The sequence below is a fragment of the Lonchura striata genome, chromosome 20 (assembly GCF_046129695.1).
Source record: "Lonchura striata isolate bLonStr1 chromosome 20, bLonStr1.mat, whole genome shotgun sequence".
NCBI lineage: Eukaryota > Metazoa > Chordata > Aves > Passeriformes > Estrildidae > Lonchura > Lonchura striata.
The window spans coordinates 8,336,475-8,353,381 of NC_134622.1; the positions used below are offsets into that span (position 1 = coordinate 8,336,475).

Here is a 16,907-nt window from a genome sequence, read left to right on the forward strand (position 1 = left end):
AAGAAAAGAAAAGAAAAGAAAGAAAAGAAAATAAAGAAAAGATAGAGAGGAATTGAAAGATCCTGGAGATGTGCCAGAGGGAGTCCATTAGAGCTTTGTTCTGTCTCTTCTGTGTGTAATTTCACTGTTTCAGGGCTCACTGGAGGAAATCTCATTGCAAATCGAATTGCATCTCTGCCCACCTGTGTAAACTGTGACTTTGGCCTCTTCTGTCAAATTTTAATACAATGTGGGAAGTGTGGAACATAATCACAGCAGCTTCCAAGCCAAGGAAATCCCAAAGCAGCTCGCTTGAGAGCTACAGGCTCTTAACGGGACCATCAGTAGCTCTGAACTCATCAGTGAAGACAATTTAGCCATGGTAAAAAAACCCAGCAATTAACTTTTGAGTTCAAAGGGATCTTTGAAACAGAAAAAACCCTTTCAACATCAGCAGAATCTTGAAACATGTTATGTTCATCTGCTTCATCACAAACATCTGAACTATTAATTCAGCAACTCTGTTAAAGTGTAACTGCCTGCCTCAGTTAATATTTTATTCCTGAGGCTTGTAAATATTTATTCTGTAGCTAAGAATGGGAGTAGAAAGATGAAATTTCATTTTGGTAGCCGAACCAGAAACTACTGTTTTAAAATTCCATTATATGATACAGTGTCAGCATTCAGAGAATCATTTGCACCTATTTTTTTTTTTTTTTTTGAGCTTAATTATGCAGGAAGAATTTAAAAACACTCAGTTTTTGCAATATTCAAAGGTAGCTTTGCTTTCCACAGGCTATTACAGAACATGAACCAGTACAAAGGGTCACATACACAATAAGAGCCAATACAAATGGTTATAGATGTGCACTGGGCACAAAGAAATCCTGGAGGGAGCATCAGAAGCTGTTCCCCTTTTACACAAAAAAGATTCCTAAGGCCAGCAGCTGCAAAGAGCTGGTGAGCCTGGAGAAAAGAACACCTTACTAGAATGCTGCTGGTTTGAAATATTTATTCTCTTTCTCTGTGTAGGGTGCCGTGTGCTCGTGCTGGAATCAGTAAATCTCTGCAGGAAATACATTTCCTTCCTGGATGTCCTCATTTCCTGCCTCCTGCCCACGGATGCACTCTTCATCCTCACAGAGGAGGAGACTGAACAAGCCAAGGTGAGATGTGTGGCACCTGCCTGGCCTGTTTGAGTGGCTCATTCTCATTGTGAGCACTTTAGTCACAAATGTGACATTCCCAGGGAATGCCAGAAGTGTCATCCATGGGTTAGAAATGTCACTGAGGAATGTCTGCAGTGATTTTAGAAACATGGACAAGCCAGGTTACCTCATGTCCTGTGACAGGACAGGGCTGAGCAGATTTGCAGCTCAGTCAGTCACAGGGCACTGACTTTTACACTCTCCACGATTTAGGATCCATTTCAAAGGATGCATTTCAAAGGAAACTGGATCCAACACAGTATTCTGAACATGTGAGTGACCTGTTAAAGCCTGGCATGACTGCATGCCAGGAACAGCATCCTTGGATCACAGCTCTCACTAAAGAAGGAGACAGCCTGTGAACTTGTGGTCCAAAGCTCTTCACAAGTTCCCTTTACTGTATATTTTTAAACTATTTTGCTGCACAGGATCTCACACATTTACCCCACAGTTCCCTATATTAGAATCTGATTAGCTGCTTTTCCATAGCATGAAAATATTTTCCCAGCAAACAGTGCTGTTAATTCACAAATTACAGACTTTTCCTCCTGACACTGTTAAAAGATAAGAGTTGTTTATGGAAACAGCTTGGATAAAGGTGGTGTTCATTATTCCCTTATATTTTTTTTCCAGAAATCTGACCTTTCTAGGCTGGTGCACTATAAACAGACTCAGTTGCAGCTGGCAGTGTGTGGTCAGAAGGAGCGGAGATGTTCCCAGACACACTTATCACTTATCAGGCTCCTGCTTCCCAGCATGTGAACACTTCCCCCCAGATCACGAGGGGAGGATGAGTTAGAAGTGACACACAAGATGTCCTTTCTAGCAGGACCCTCTGAAAGTCAGGCAGCACAACACCAGACTCAGGGGCAGACAAGGCCCACAGCTTAGGCAGCCTGCCCTGCCTCTCCCTGCTCACTGAAAACAGGCTGTGCTATCAATGGGCACTGAGCCCCACAGCAGGAGCAGGACAGTGCCCCCACAGCAGCTCTGGAAGGTTCCTGTAATGCTCTCTGTGCTGTTTTTCCTCCTAGAGAGCCATGCAGTGCCATCGCAGCCAGCTCCTCTGGTTCCGCCGCCTCTACCTGCTCTTCTCTCGTTACCTGGTGGTCAATTCCCTGCGCCTGCTCTGACAGGACATCACTCACAGGAGCAAAGAGTGAGCAAAACCACGACTGCCCCAGGCCCAGGACTCAAGAAAGCTCCTGTGTTAGGTGCTCAACAGGATGGGGTGCTCTTTGTGTGGCATTCTCCACACTACAAAACCCAGGCTGGGTGAAACCTCCTAAATATCTTGTTGCCTGATACATTGAGAACAGGGTTAACAGCTATTCTATTTTCATAGAAGCTTAAATAAAATGAGAAATTTGGATTAACTTTAATTGGGAGCCAAGCTCTGGAGGATTCTGCATTGGAGAAGATATGGCACAAATTGTTTCCCCAAGAAGATAGAGCTGCAAGGACTGCTTGGCAACTCTCCCTTGGTGCTTTTGTAAGATCCAGCTATCAGGAGTAACTTTTCAAAGCTTATGCTGTCGCCACAGATAGCACAACCACAACACCTTTGTTATTCAGTCAAAACTTTAAAAAGCCAGAGCTTTTGAATAAAACATCAGAAATTATGCAATTTTTACTAATTGCACTGATGTTTGCTGTTGCTTCTTTTATACATGTTGTGTTGCAGGCTCCTTTACTTTCACCTCCTGAAATATGAGCTCTTCTTGATTCAGAACAGGGTTCAAGGTCAACTCACAAGAGTCTCAGCAGGACACAGCAATGAGGTGCAAGTGATTCTAATGAAGTCTTCTTTATTGTGACTTAAACTTTATCACAACTAAAGGCAAAGTGCCAAACTAGCAACCCTGCAGTGGTTTACAGAGCAGAGGCAGTTTGAAAACTGAATGTCACAAAGGAATGATGCAATCAGTATAGAAAGATTTATTTAAGAAACAGAGAACAGGTAACAGGAATGTAGACTATTTCACCAACCATCACCCAGGAAACCCCAGACTGAAGTTCCACGGCAGTGCTCCCAAGGCTGCTGGAAGGATGTCAGGGTTTTGACATGTCTCTGATGGTCTTATGTTTCCCCACTGCTTCCTCCCACTCCTTGCCATTGATGTCCTCTGTGATAGTGATCTGCACGGTGCCATCATCCAGGCAGTGGGGAGCGATTCCTGAAGAAAAACAGAGTACAAAGAAACCTACTTTTCATAAAATGTGGGAGATGCCTGCTCCATTCCATGGCTGGGGCATCTCAGGGAATTGTAAATGCTATTGCTGTAAGGCTGAGGAGCCTGGATGAGAATCCTGTCTCATATAAATAATCAATTCCAGGAAGAAGCCCATACATTATAGGTAAGGTTTTTTTTTGGTTTTTTTTTTTGTTTGTTTGTTTTTTTTTTTTTTGGTTTTTTTTTTTTTTTTTTTTTTTTTTTTTTTTTTTTGAGGAGGAGCTACACATTCAGACTGCAGTTCCTTTAGGAACAAACTCTTAGGACACATGCTGCTCACTGCTGTCATGTCAGCATCCAATGGAATCTTTATCCAAGGTTTGCTTGGTGGTTAACTCTGGTTAGCACAGCTTGCTTTGTACCTACCATAACCATCAGGGTTAGAACGAGGAATATAAAAACTCTGAACGCCACAGGTCTTGCAGAACATGTGCTGGGCACGGTGTGTGTTGAAGGTGTATATTGTCAAGTTGTCAGCACCCTGAGCAAAGGAAAAACACTGTAAGTTTTTCATGGAAATAGATGGATTCATTACTTTGGGCCTGTAGCTAAGAAATGTACAATTTAAAATGCCACCTTCCTTTCTTTACTTAAGATACAGAGCTGTGCATTCCTGCTGCTTTCCTGAACCCCTGTGCTTTGTATGGACACATGTCCGTAACAGTCAGGCCTGGGACCTGCAAGAGCTCTACACAAAATGCACTAAAACAACTACACCAGGCAGCTTAATATGCAGCCATTTCCCCCAGCCAGCCAAACCTAGGGCAGAAAACTGCTTGTTCTTGGCTCTGTGAGGATAACACTGCTCGTGCTCATGGCCATGCTCCTCCTGTGTTCTCACTCTACCTTCAGCAGCTTGAAACGCGACGCTGGCACAATGAAGTGTCGGTTCTGTTTCTTCGTGCAAATGCTGCAACTGTAAAAGAAAAAGCAGGCTTTTCTAGAAGTGGACAGGTTGTAGAGCAGCTAGCAGACCTCTTGACAACAGAAATCCCCCTGACAGCTAAAACCGCTCAGAGCTAAGTGGCAAAAGTGGACTTGTGGTGTCAGTAGTGTTTGTCAAGTATACCTGTGAATAGACTGACCCTACACAGGTACCCCAATAAGATATACTCACACACAGCTCTTGAGGATAAACTCTAGCCCTGAGACATCCACTCAGTGGTTTAGAGCATGCCTGGGCAATTTTGCCAACATTCATTACCTTGCAAACAAGAAAGTAAAGTTCAGAAGTTCACCCATGAGCTGGAAGCAGGCAAAGAGGGGTCACTTCTGAAGCCAGAGAGTGTTTTAGTTTGAGGCACGTGTGGTCAGAGCTGTAATGTCACTTGAGAAGAACAAGTTAAAAAAAGACTAATGTGCTTTGAGCCCCCTGCATGAGAGGAAACAGAAAGCAGATGGCTGAGCACCTGGACTCATTAGATCTCTCCTGATACTTTCTGTGTGAGCCTGGCTCTGAGACATGAAATCCTGCCCAAAGTAGCACCAGAAATCACCAACACTGATCTCATAGTGGGTCAGGACATAATTAGGGGTAAATCCTGTGGAAACAGCTCAGAGGCTGCTCTGCAGCTGTCTCATCTTTAGCTCTAAGGTTGGAAAAGCAGAGAGCTGACATGCATCTCTGGGAACAGGGAACACACCAACTCACTTGCAGTTGAACACATGCAGGTCTGCTGAAGCCCAGACCTCAAAGCGGACGGCTCCACAGTGACAACCTCCTGTGTGCTTCACCAAATTCTTGTATTCACTGCAGAGAGACACAACAGAGCTTCTGGGATCCTCCTCTCTTGGTTTTTGCCCAAGAGAACAGTAAGGCTCTACATGACATTATTCAGTTATGTCTTGAGCCATTGCAGAATACCAAGAAATACATCCACTCAAATGTATTTAATAACACGAGGTGGAGGATGGCTTTTGTCCTCTGCAGCAATTGCTTTTGTGGTTTAATTAAAATGGTAAAATGGTGACAAGGAAGGAAGAGCACCACTTTGAGGACTCTCCACTCTGTAAAACACAGCCCCCCATCACACTCCAGGTCACAGTGCTGACCCTAGAGCTGTGTCCATATACAATCCTACGGAGAAACCAGGGCTATCACCTCAAAACAAACTGCTTGGAACTGAGAACTGAATTTCCCCACAGTTTTCCCCACAGTTCCTCCAACACCATTAATATTCCCCCATTTAATAGCTGAGGAAAGCAGAGGTAAGTGGGTTCTACATCATATTTGAAATGTCTTTTGAGTTGTAATTGCAAAGGAACTTTATGACCAAGGAATTTCTGAGCCTGTGCTTCTCCCCCTCCCCGAGCCGCCTCCACAGCAGCTGGGCAGTCGCCGTGCGGGTCAATCGCAAAACGCAAAGGAAAAAAACATTTTCCTTCCAGATTTTTCCTCCCACGGACAGTTTCTGATGTGCCGCGCTCTGCACAGAGCGAGCACAGGAAATGGGTGGAGATTTCGCAGCTGAGCCTCGCGGAGCCCCCAAGGACATTTTCGACAGGAGAGCCTTGAAACACGGGCAGCCTTAGCGCAGAAAGCCGCTTTTCCTCTGTGGTGCGTGAGCCCCCTCCCCATCCTGGACCCGAACGCCGCCGTGAGCGGGAGCGCGGCCCCGGCCCCGTTACTCACAAGGCGTCCAGCAGCAGCTGCGCCGCCTCCTCGCTGCTCAGCCCGTGCTGCTCCAGGAAGGCGGCCCAGCGCCGGCTCTGCGCCCCCAGGTCCATGGTGCCGGCCGCGGGGGGCTCCTCCTTAACCCGGGCCGGGCTCCCCCCGCTAGTCCTGCTCCGGGCCAGCGGCGTCCCGCCCGCAGCCGCGCTGCCCCGCCGGCAGCGCCGAGTGCGCCGCCCCGGCATGGGCCTCGGCGGGCGACAGAGGGGACACGGGGGACACGGGGGGACAGGGGACACGGGGGGACAGGGGACACGGGGGGACAGGGGGGACACGGGGGGACAGGGGACACGGGGGGACACGGGGGAACAGAGGGGACACGGAGGGACAGAGGAGACACGGGGGGACAGAGGGGACACGGGGGGACAGGGGACACGGGGGGGACAGAGCTGACACGGGGCGACAGAGGGGCCGGGGGGGACACACGGGACACGAGAGGGGACGCGGGAGGGAATGAAGGAACACGGGAAGGGTCACGGGAGGGGCGGAGGAGACACGGGAGGGGACATGGGAGGGGCTGAGAGGACACGGTGGGGTGAAGGAACACGGGATGGGACACGGGGCGACAGAGGGGACACGGGGGGACACACGGGACACGGGAGGGGTCACGGGTGGGCTGAGGGGACACGGGAGCTGTAGAGAGGGACAAGCCCCCTGAGCTCCCTTTGCTCCAGGCTGAGCCCTCCCGGCTGCCTCAGCCCCTTCCCCTGCTCCGTTCCCGTCTCTGGACACGCTCCAGCCCCTCAGTGTCCCTCGTGCTGGCCCAAAACTGACCCCAGGATTCGAGGCGTGGCCTCAGCAGTGGCCAGCACAGGGACGGTCACTGCCCCGGTCCTGCTGGCCACCCTTTGGCACTGGAACAGGCTGCCCAGGGAAGTGCTGGAGGCACCAGCCCTGGAAGTGTTCAAGAAACTCTGGATGTGGCACTTGGGGACACGGTTCAGTGGGGGGCTTGGCAGTGCTGGGTTGACAGTTGCACTTGATGATCTTAGAATCTGTTTTTTCCAGCCTTAAGGGTTCTATGATTTTCTGATTCCAGGGCTGAGGCCAGTTATCCACAGGCGTGAGCCCAAGGTTTCCCCTCTCATTCTCAACACGGTGCTCATGGATGGGAAGGTGCTCAGCAGATCCGAGGTGCTGTTGGAATTATGGTGTTTCACTTCTCTGCTATGAACAGCCCTCATTTACACAGCATTGCTGTGACAGCACAGGATGTCTTTAGGCCTTCCTGAAGTCTGAAGTCATTGTGGCAGCTTTGCAGAGAAATGGCTTCTAACAGGATTCCCACTTAGCTTTTCACTAATTCTATTGGCAAAGTCTTGAAAATAAGAGAGTACATACCTTAAAAAGCAAAAAAAAAAAAAAAACAAAAAAACAACCCAACCAAACTAAAACCAAAAAAACCCAAAACCAAAACAATCAACCAAATAAACAACAACAAAAGAGGAAAATGTGAAATCACCCCTTTAGTGGTTAAGTATCTTACAAAAGGTTATTTTTGAACACTGAAATCCAGTGCTGTTTCTCAAGTAAAACTATCAGTGCAGGGGAAAGTACAAAACTTGGAGGTGTCCAAGTCACACTTGATTGGGGGATAAAATAATCACTCCAAAGACAAACCTTTGTGCTCAGTGTTGCAGGATTGGAAACTTTTTTTGTTTGACATATAATCAAGAATTTGTAGTCAACAGAACTTAATGTCTTGTTCTTTCCAAGAAGGGGAAAGATGTAAACAAGTGAGCTGAGTCTTGAGAGGCAGAGAGGCACCAAAAGATCCTGTGGCAACCAGGAAACATGGCAAAACAGGGCAGTGATGAATAAACATTCATCAGCACTCCAGTCTGGAAAAGAGCTTTAAAAACATGTGACTCTGGTGTTCAGGCTGCCTCCTGAGATGGCACTTGCCAGGATTTGCTTATGAATCCTGTGGCTCAGCACCTCTCTGATGATAGGAAAAGGCAGCGAATTACAATTTCCTGATATCCAGTGAATCTCTGTTCTGGTTACTCACTCTCATGGAAGCACAAGAATACACCCTGTGTGACAAATTCACATGGAGCTCCTGATCTGAGCCACTCCCAGGCCTTTAGTCAAACCAGATTACATGTCAGTCACCTCGTATTTTGGGAGGAAAAAGTCACTGAGGTGAAACTGGGAGGGCACTGAAACTGAGCCCGTGCTGGCTGCAGCAGGGATTCATCTCCCCTCAGGCAGGGCCAGCACCACTCACGCTCTGTCCTGTCCCAAAGTCACTGAACTCAAAACACTGAAAGCAGATTTTAGGAGCAATTTTAGGCAATTTTAGGAGCTCATTTTAGGGGTTCATTATGTCGATTCACACAAATGACCCTCTGTAAGACAGGAGCCACCAGCACTCAAAAAAGCAGTTCCAGGACAAAACAGGAGGGAATTTGTCCATGTAATATCTGCAAATCTGTCACTCTCTGTGGCTCTCCACAATTAGTTCACTTTATTTTAAATGCAGAAGCTGTTTTGAGAAGCTAAATTCTGTTCTCCTGTGATATCTCAGAATAAGGAACTGGAGGACAAAAATGGAACTGCAAAATGCCATAGTAAATAAATTGTTTATGTTTTTCATTCGCTTCATATTTTATCACAAAGGACTCAGAACACAAAACTGAGTCTCACATAAATAATCAATTCCAGAGCTTTAAGGTGGAACTCTGTCTGATGATTAATGTTACAGATATTTTGAGCTGAAAGCCCTAAATTTCAGTGGTCAAATGTTGTATTGTCAGTGTATCTGGGCAGCACCTTCCAGTGCCCAGAGTTACCAGCTCTCATTTCACTGCTTCCAAAGCTGATGCAGTTTTTGCCAGGCTTCAGGAGAGGCCAGCAGCTTGATGAAAAATGCGTTTGCTGTAAAGCTTGAGAGGCAAAATGGAACAGGAAGAAATATCCAGATGACGGGGTGGACAAGAGGAAAAGTCCAGTAAATTACAGTTGGTTCTGTGTAGGTGTCTTGTGATGCTGAAAGGCCAGCAGCAGCTGACGTGTTCAGTGTTAAAGTACAAAAGGGCTTTTCTGTGTCATCTCAGCTCTGCTTGTATAACAATGACTCAGCTCTGCAGGCCTGGCTCACAGCCAGCATTGAAATTCTGCCTGTAAAAGCATTTTTATCCCCAAAGCAGCACCGACAGCAGTTACATGTTTGGGGCTAAAAGAGAATTAGGAACTGTGGATGGTTTTTATATCTAATAAGCAAAGAACTGGGAGTTGTGTACAGCTGACAGCACACCTGAAAAAACTGAGGTGGTTCAAACATGATTTGTTCAGGGGGGGAAATGGCAGTGCCTGGATTTCAGTCTCCCTGTGGTGGAGAGGGAAACATTCCAGACGTTTTCCTCACCATCAAAGGACCCAAGCTGGATCTGAAAACAAAATGCAGGAGGTGACACCCCCGGGCTGTTCAGAACTGCCTTGACGGTGTTTGTTTCTGTTCACTGGTACAGAGCTTCGGCTGAACTTACTAACAATCATAAACAACAGCTTAGGACTCGTTTCTTCTGCCTGTTTCTTTGGCCATTTCTTCTCCTGTCTGCCTGTTTCCCAGGGAACTTCTCTGCTGTTTGGCTGGAAAACCTCGCCCCAGGAAGCAGAGGCTGGATGTGCTCAGAGGCAGCAGCGAGGAGCTGAACAAAGCAGCTCCGTCCCTGCACTGCAGCTTGGATCCGATCCAAACCATTCCCGGGCAGGAGGCAGCGGGACATGCAGGCAAGGAGCTGGAGAACAGACCTAGTTATTAGTTAAAGCTGTTGCCTTCACTGGCACACCATGCAGGCACAAACCTGTGGTTTCAGCCCTTTACAAAATCCCCTTTGGACGTCTCCTTGCAGCAGAGCTGCCACATGTCCCTCTGTGTCACCCAGAGCTGCCCGAGCCTGTTTATTGTGGCAGCGCAGACCTGAAAGCTGAATCCCATGTGTCCCACAAAGTTAAAATACGCTTTAGACAAACAGGGAGACAGAGGAATATCACTAATTTTCATCTACCAATCTATTTGTTTTTCTTAAAATTTTTTTATCTTAGCTCCTGAAGTCGGTGGATTCTTAAAAACTTTGTTTGGTGAATTTATTTTTAGCATAAAGCTATAAAAACAAAACCGAAGGAGTTGCCTTTTTTTGGTAATCTCCTCAGAATATCACAGTCAATCTCACAGTACTTTGAATTCTGACTCACTATTTGTGTAACCCTCCAGGCTGGCAGCTTGGGGACAAGCAGTGACATGCCACGGGTCTGTTTGTCTCGTGGGTGGAACTTGAGCCAAGCCTGGACCTTCCTGCACTGCTACACGGAGACAATATTTATCTCCACAACTGTAAATATAATTATACTGCATCATACACAGTGAGAGGCAGGTGTGAGTAATGTTATGCGATAGGAATATGTATGTGTGTGTGTATATATATATATATATATATATTTTTTTTTTTTTTTTTTTTTCCTGTGGCAAGCAGCCTTATTTTTGTCTGAACTAAGAACAGTAACTGGACTTGCCACACACCCTGTGATGGTCTGGCTGGCTGTCCCAAGCTAAACCTGGTAGCTAAAGATAAACAGATTGCCTCATGTCAAAATGATACCTCATTGCTAGAACATTAGCCTATATAAAAACCAGACCTAGCTTGTGTTCCAGAACGTACAGATTCCTTGGAAACATTTCCCTGACCCCAGATTCTTCTCTCCTGAAAGTAGGTTGCTCTGTACCACTGCCCAGTGACCTACTTTTGAAAAGAAATGTGTGTTCCCAACTGCAGGCCCCATGCCCTGGCAAAGGCTGTAGCCACCTGTGGTCACAGCAGTCACAAGATACAGATTTCTGGGGTTTTCAGCTTTGCATTTATTTATATACAGTTCAGAGTCAGCTGCTCGATGGTTTTTATTCACCAAGAGCTACCAGGGAAAGGTTTGTTAAATGCATGTGCTTTGTACAGCCACACCATAGATTCAGCCATATTTAGGAAAAAAAAACAAACAAAAACCAAGAGAGGGCTCCTGTGCTCTCTGGTTTACAGAGAAAGGAAAGAAAAAAAAATGACAGAAATTCCTCCTTCTCCATCTAGAGGAATGTTAAATATGCACCCTAAAATCCTTAATAAATGTGTGATGTTCTTAACACTGCCCAGGCTGTGGCCTTTCATATTTGTAGATATTAGTCACTCGTGGCCTTTCCTCTGGGAAGAGTGCCTGGGATGTGCAGCAAGCACAGGCCAGCCTTGGAGCAAACCTTCAGCCACCTTGGCACCACCAAACAAAACCCGTGCTGGAAACACTGAGCAGAACTGACAGCAAACAAATGGGACATTGCCCAACTCTGCCTTTTGTCCTTAATTTATGTAGCCAAAATAGTATTTCCAAGGTTGGTTATTGCAATGGAGATTTCTGAACTTTCCAGTTCCCATTTTTCCCTCTTCCCGTTCCCGCATTTTGAGTAATCATTGGTAGGATGATTTATTTCCTTTTTACTGTAAACCAGGAGGTGCTAGAAACTGTGTTAGGAGAAAGGAAAGCGAAAGGATTTTGTTGTTGAGGTTTGTTTTTTTCTTTTTGTTTTCTTCTTGATGTTTTTGTATTTTTGTCTGGGTTTGAGCTGTTTTTAGGGGGAAATAGAGCAGCTCTGTAGTGAATCTTACCTGTCAGACATGTGCTGATGCTTTGTGAGTGGAGGATTTAACAAGGTCACCTGGCTCCACTGAGGGCTGAAAAAACACAGAAAACCATCTTGGATTTTGTGCACGCCATCTTTAAACAATACAAAATTAGTCAAGACCCAGCCTGAAAGGTATAATCAAGTTTAACTAACGCGAGGCACGTTTCCACACAGAGTTCACAGATGGTGGCTGCTTCATAACCGATCAAAGCTTCCTGTTCTGGAGGCGAGTAAACAACCATTTGAATTGCAAATGTCAGCATTTCATTTCATCCCAGGGCTTGTGGTGCAGCCTCACATCCAGAGAATTACCTTTACCTGTGCCCCGTGACGGGGCCAGCTCGTGGCACACCCCAGCAGCCCCAGTGCTCCTGGATTATCTTGTTTTTCCAACTCTGCTCCCTCCGTTCTGCTGCTCCTGTCGGCCTTACAGGCCGGGCCCAGCCCTACAGCCTGTCCTGGGCTTTTCCATGGAGCCATCCTGGGCAAAGGCTGGGTCTGAGGTCCCAGTGGGTCATAAAACACCAGCACCAAGGGTCACCCTGCTGTTTTTAGGGCACTTCTCCCCCAGTCCGTGCCTGAGCACTGCTGGGGCTCAGGCTGGAGCTAAAGGAGCCCCAGTATCGATCCTATGGCCGTCACTAATGCCAATCCCACCCCAATCCCGACCCCGCACAGACCCCGCTCCCCCCGGCCCCAATCTGCCCCGCCGCGCGCTGCCCCAGCAACAGCGTGACCTCACCGCGGGCCAATCAGCGCGCAGCGCCGCCGAACCTTCCAGAGCGCCCCCGGCCCCGCCGCCCCGCGCCGCGCCAACCGCCCCTCCCCGAGCAGCCAATCAGCGCCCGCCCTGCGGCCCGCCCCACCAATCACCGCCCGACTTCTCAGTCTTCCCACCAACGCCTGGTCGCAGCGCGGCGGCCGAAAACGGTCCCAGATCCATCCGCGCCCTCAGAAATCCGCCGATTTTGTAGGGTCTGATCCCGCTCGCTGAAACGCTGGGACCCCTCTGCCTGCGGAAGAGGGACTGGAGCGGGGAAAAGGCGAGTGCCCTCCCGAACAGGGATCTTGGCCTGGGGACTACTTTGGGAGGCGGATGGACACGCTAGATTTGGTGGGCGGGGCCTGCGTGGCTCGAATCCCTATAAATACGGGCGGGAGTGCGTCACTCGGCAGATCCGAGGTTCAGCACCGCTGGATACATTTCACATCGCTATCGCTCAGGGCCGCAGACGTGAGTGCGCTGGGGGAGTTGGGGGCGCGGTGCGGGGAGCCCGGTGCTCTGGGTGCCGCCGGGCCGGGCGGTTTGCGGCTGGAAGCGGAGCGGGCGGCGGCGCTCTGAGCCGCGCCGCTGGGAGCGGAGCGGGCGGAGCGGGTAAATCGGATTAGCGCTTAGTGCCCGCACGGGGAGCGGCCGCCACCCGGGGAAGATGGCGCGGGCCGCGCTGCGGAAGGGGCTGAGAGGCACGGGCGGGGCGGGGAGCGGGGCGGAGCCGGGCGCCCCCGAGCCCCGGGGCCGCCCCCGAGCCCCGCGGGGGGGGGGCTGGGGGTTCTCGAATGAGGGACTCGGTAGATTGTGCCTCGAAACAAGGATTAGTCAGTCAAACTGGAAAATGGTTTTTTAATTTCGCGTTTCTTGCGAGCAAAGTAAAAAAAACTTAAAGGGGAAATAGCAAATCATTTTGTTGAGGGTTTACTGAAGGTTTTGTTTGAGGAAGTGGCTGTAGCTGAAATATCTGTTTTGTCTTTCAGGTCAACATGCAGATCTTTGTGAAGACCCTGACTGGCAAGACCATCACCCTGGAAGTTGAGCCCAGTGACACCATCGAGAACGTGAAGGCCAAGATCCAGGACAAGGAAGGGATCCCTCCTGACCAGCAGAGGCTGATCTTTGCTGGCAAGCAGCTGGAAGATGGGCGCACCCTCTCTGATTATAACATCCAGAAGGAATCCACCTTGCACCTTGTCCTGCGCCTCAGGGGTGGGATGCAGATCTTTGTGAAGACCCTGACTGGCAAGACCATCACCCTGGAAGTGGAGCCCAGTGACACCATTGAAAATGTCAAGGCCAAGATCCAGGACAAGGAGGGAATTCCCCCAGACCAGCAGAGGCTGATCTTCGCTGGCAAGCAGCTGGAAGATGGACGCACCCTCTCCGACTACAACATCCAGAAAGAGTCAACTCTGCACCTTGTCCTGCGCCTGCGAGGTGGGATGCAGATTTTCGTGAAGACCCTGACTGGCAAGACCATCACCCTGGAAGTGGAGCCCAGTGACACCATTGAAAATGTCAAGGCCAAGATCCAGGACAAGGAAGGGATCCCTCCTGACCAGCAGAGGCTGATCTTCGCTGGCAAGCAGCTGGAAGATGGGCGCACCCTCTCTGACTACAACATCCAGAAAGAATCCACCCTGCACCTTGTCCTGCGCCTGCGAGGTGGGATGCAGATCTTCGTCAAGACCCTGACTGGCAAGACCATCACTCTCGAGGTGGAGCCCAGTGACACCATTGAGAACGTGAAGGCCAAGATCCAGGACAAGGAAGGTATCCCTCCTGACCAGCAGAGGCTGATTTTTGCTGGCAAGCAGCTGGAAGATGGGCGCACCCTCTCTGACTACAACATCCAGAAAGAGTCAACTCTGCACCTGGTGCTGCGCCTGAGAGGTGGGATGCAGATCTTTGTGAAGACCCTGACTGGCAAGACCATCACCCTGGAAGTTGAGCCCAGTGACACCATCGAGAACGTGAAGGCCAAGATCCAGGACAAGGAGGGCATTCCCCCAGACCAGCAGAGGCTGATCTTCGCTGGCAAGCAGCTGGAGGATGGGCGCACCCTCTCTGACTATAACATCCAGAAAGAATCAACTCTGCACCTGGTGCTGCGCCTGAGAGGTGGGATGCAGATCTTTGTGAAGACCCTGACTGGCAAGACCATCACCCTTGAGGTGGAGCCCAGTGACACCATTGAAAATGTCAAGGCCAAGATCCAGGATAAGGAGGGAATTCCCCCAGACCAGCAGAGGCTGATCTTCGCTGGCAAGCAGCTGGAGGATGGGCGCACCCTCTCTGATTATAACATCCAGAAGGAATCCACCCTGCACCTGGTGCTGCGCCTCAGGGGTGGCTGTTAAGTTCTTGTGCATCTTGCTTGACACCAGGGTTGCCAGTGGCACTTGTGTTTGCACTGTAGTTCTTCAATGTCTTAATATTAAGTTAATGCAAGCTTGAGTAACTGCTGAACCAACTGTCTGTTGAAATGCTAATAAAGTTTTCTGTTGCACATTACACCCTGTAGTCTGTCTCAGTTCAAGCAGGTGAAACTGGTGTATTAAGTGAAATGCTTTAGCTTCTTACCTTGGCAGTTTAACCCTCTTTGCATGTATGATGAGGACCAACCTTGTGGTTAAAATGGATCTGGATTAAAATCTTAAGTGCTAATAATACCACGTTGTTTTTTTCTTCTTAAGATTTTAGCAGCATTCTGCTTCCAGGTGGGATAGACACCACAACATGGTGTGGTGGTCTTTGCACGGGGTGGGTTTTGCTGCAAGTTAAGGACCTGTGGTGTGTAAATTGGGGGTGGGTGTGAGGGGTGCCAGTGCCTGGCACTGCCCTGAAGGGGCTCCGTGGGTGGGGGTGTTGTGGGCCACGGGCTGGGGGAGGACGGGCCACAGTGGGAGGGATGGTGAAACCTGAAATGGCAGCGCAAGAACTGCCTGGTTTGAGTTCTACACAATCCTTAATGCCAAAAAGGGTGGGGGGAGTTCACACTCGAGTGTGGGTTAGCTGGGTTTGTTTTTTTTTGTGCGGTGGGTGAAGGAAACTCAGACAGATGGGGTTGGGCTGGGTTAGTTTGGTTGCAGTGGTGGGTGCTTTAAAGGGGGTGCAATATCCATACGTGCCCAAAAACATCCCAGGTGCTGGGGGTGTCCTCTCCCGGTGAGTTCTGGCTGCTGCTCACCTGGAAGCGGCGCTGCAGCAGTGGCCCCAGCCTGTGCCCTGCCCTGCCCCAAACTGCCCGGAGCCCCCTCGGGCCTCGTTACCCTGCGGGAGCTGCTTTTGTTTCATCACCCAGCCAGTGTTCACTTCATGGGGAATAAAACCAAAAAGTTGGGGTTTATGCTGTTCTTACAGAAAACTGCACACTGCAGGTTCAGTGTGGGTCTGAGAGTTATATCCAGCATCAATTCTTTCTTTTTTTAGGAGCAGGGCTTGGTTTTCTGTCTGCTGAGCTAGCAGAAATGCAAAGTTCTATAAACATTTGCTCTCTGCCACAGGAGACTTCCCTTAGTTTGAGTTTTCCTGCGATTGCTGTTTTGATTTTGTGCTTTTTGCAGTTTAACCACCTGGCAGGGTGCCCAGAGGAGGCTGTGCAGGCGCTTCCCTGGGAGGGCCTGAAAGGCCATGGGCAAAAACTTGGAAATAGTTCTGGGCAACCTCGGGGTGGCCCTGGCAGGGCAGGGTGACCTCCAAATGTCCCAGCCCAGCTATTCCCTGCCTGAAGTCCCTGAGCAGTTCCCAGTCCCACAGGAATAAGGCACTGAATAAACCAACATGAATAAAGTGATCTTCCTGCTGGCCTTTGGGGTGGGCACTGAATAAACTCACATTCTGTAGGAAATAGAGTTGTAGAAAAATTTAAATATTCAACTGAAGGTTTGTGTAGTATGTAACATCTGTATTGTCTCACCCTTCAAATGAGGCTAAAAACAGAATAAGAGTTTCTAAAATGCCTCACAGTTGCCCAATTTTTACGTCAAAAAAGAATCTAGTCCTACAACATTCCTGACCTTGCTGCTGGGGTTTGGAGTGGGCACTGTGATAGTAAAAGGGTTTTAAAATCTTGGGGATTTAGGGTTAAAAGGAAAATTAAGCTTAGTAGGCCCTGAAAAAATAAATACCCTAGGTACATGAAGGCCTTGTACCTTGCTAGAACTGCACCTGTGTAGCTAGTACACGATAAATGATACAATTGTTAAATGTGATGATTGTTTAGTAATTAAATACTGTTTAATCGTAAGAATAATCATGAGAAACTGTGGTCAGGGGCCTAAGAAAGATCACGAGAAACTCATGTCAATGTATACAATAGAACAATATAAGTTTAATAATTAATATGTAAATTATATAATGATAGAATATA

At 48.6% G+C, this 16,907-nt stretch overlaps 3 protein-coding genes across 5 annotated transcripts in view; 2 read left to right on the plus strand and 1 right to left on the minus strand.

Annotated features, from left to right (window-relative positions):
* The window catches only part of PIGL (phosphatidylinositol glycan anchor biosynthesis class L), a 51,885-nt gene extending 49,061 nt beyond the window's left edge, over positions 1 to 2,824 (plus strand). Inside the window, exons 6-7 of the mRNA XM_021524933.3 lie at positions 1,012 to 1,145; positions 2,222 to 2,824. Coding sequence (XP_021380608.3) covers positions 1,012 to 1,145; positions 2,222 to 2,320 — 233 coding nt within the window. The 3' untranslated portion in view covers positions 2,321 to 2,824. The remainder of the gene's footprint in view (positions 1 to 1,011; positions 1,146 to 2,221) is intronic.
* A 154-nt stretch (positions 2,825 to 2,978) lies between these two features.
* CENPV (centromere protein V) lies at positions 2,979 to 6,277 on the minus strand. Its single transcript, XM_021524932.2, has 5 exons — positions 6,054 to 6,277; positions 5,073 to 5,171; positions 4,268 to 4,337; positions 3,788 to 3,902; positions 2,979 to 3,364 (listed from the first exon to the last, which is right to left on the minus strand). Exons 1-5 carry the CDS (start codon positions 6,275 to 6,277, stop codon positions 3,240 to 3,242), a joined length of 633 nt encoding a protein of 210 aa, XP_021380607.1. The 3' UTR covers positions 2,979 to 3,239.
* A 6,567-nt stretch (positions 6,278 to 12,844) lies between these two features.
* Positions 12,845 to 15,207, plus strand: UBB (ubiquitin B). 3 transcript variants are annotated; one of them, XM_077787536.1, is made up of 3 exons: positions 12,845 to 12,997; positions 13,516 to 13,569; positions 14,254 to 15,207. In XM_077787536.1, exons 1-3 carry the CDS (start codon positions 12,860 to 12,862, stop codon positions 14,893 to 14,895), a joined length of 834 nt encoding a protein of 277 aa, XP_077643662.1. In that variant the 5' UTR covers positions 12,845 to 12,859; the 3' UTR covers positions 14,896 to 15,207. The 3 variants fall into 3 exon arrangements, with proteins under 3 accessions (XP_077643662.1, XP_077643661.1, XP_077643663.1); XM_077787537.1 differs by having other exon boundaries at positions 12,928 to 13,001; XM_077787535.1 differs by having other exon boundaries at positions 12,883 to 12,997; positions 13,516 to 15,207.
* The last annotated feature ends 1,700 nt before the right edge of the window (positions 15,208 to 16,907 follow it).

Excerpts from the sequence above, each read along its gene's own strand:
- CENPV (XM_021524932.2), bottom strand. The coding sequence starts at position 6,277 with ATGCCGGGGCGGCGCACTCGGCGCTGCCGGCGGGGCAGCGCGGCTGCG. Across the intron at positions 5,172-6,053 it reads CAGCTGCTGCTGGACGCCTT|TGAATACAAGAATTTGGTGA; the intron begins GTGAGTAACGGG and ends GTCTCTCTGCAG. Across the intron at positions 4,338-5,072 it reads CTGCATGTGTTCAACTGCAA|TTGCAGCATTTGCACGAAGA; the intron begins GTGAGTTGGTGT and ends TTTCTTTTACAG.
- UBB (XM_077787535.1), top strand. The coding sequence starts at position 13,522 with ATGCAGATCTTTGTGAAGACCCTGACTGGCAAGACCATCACCCTGGAA.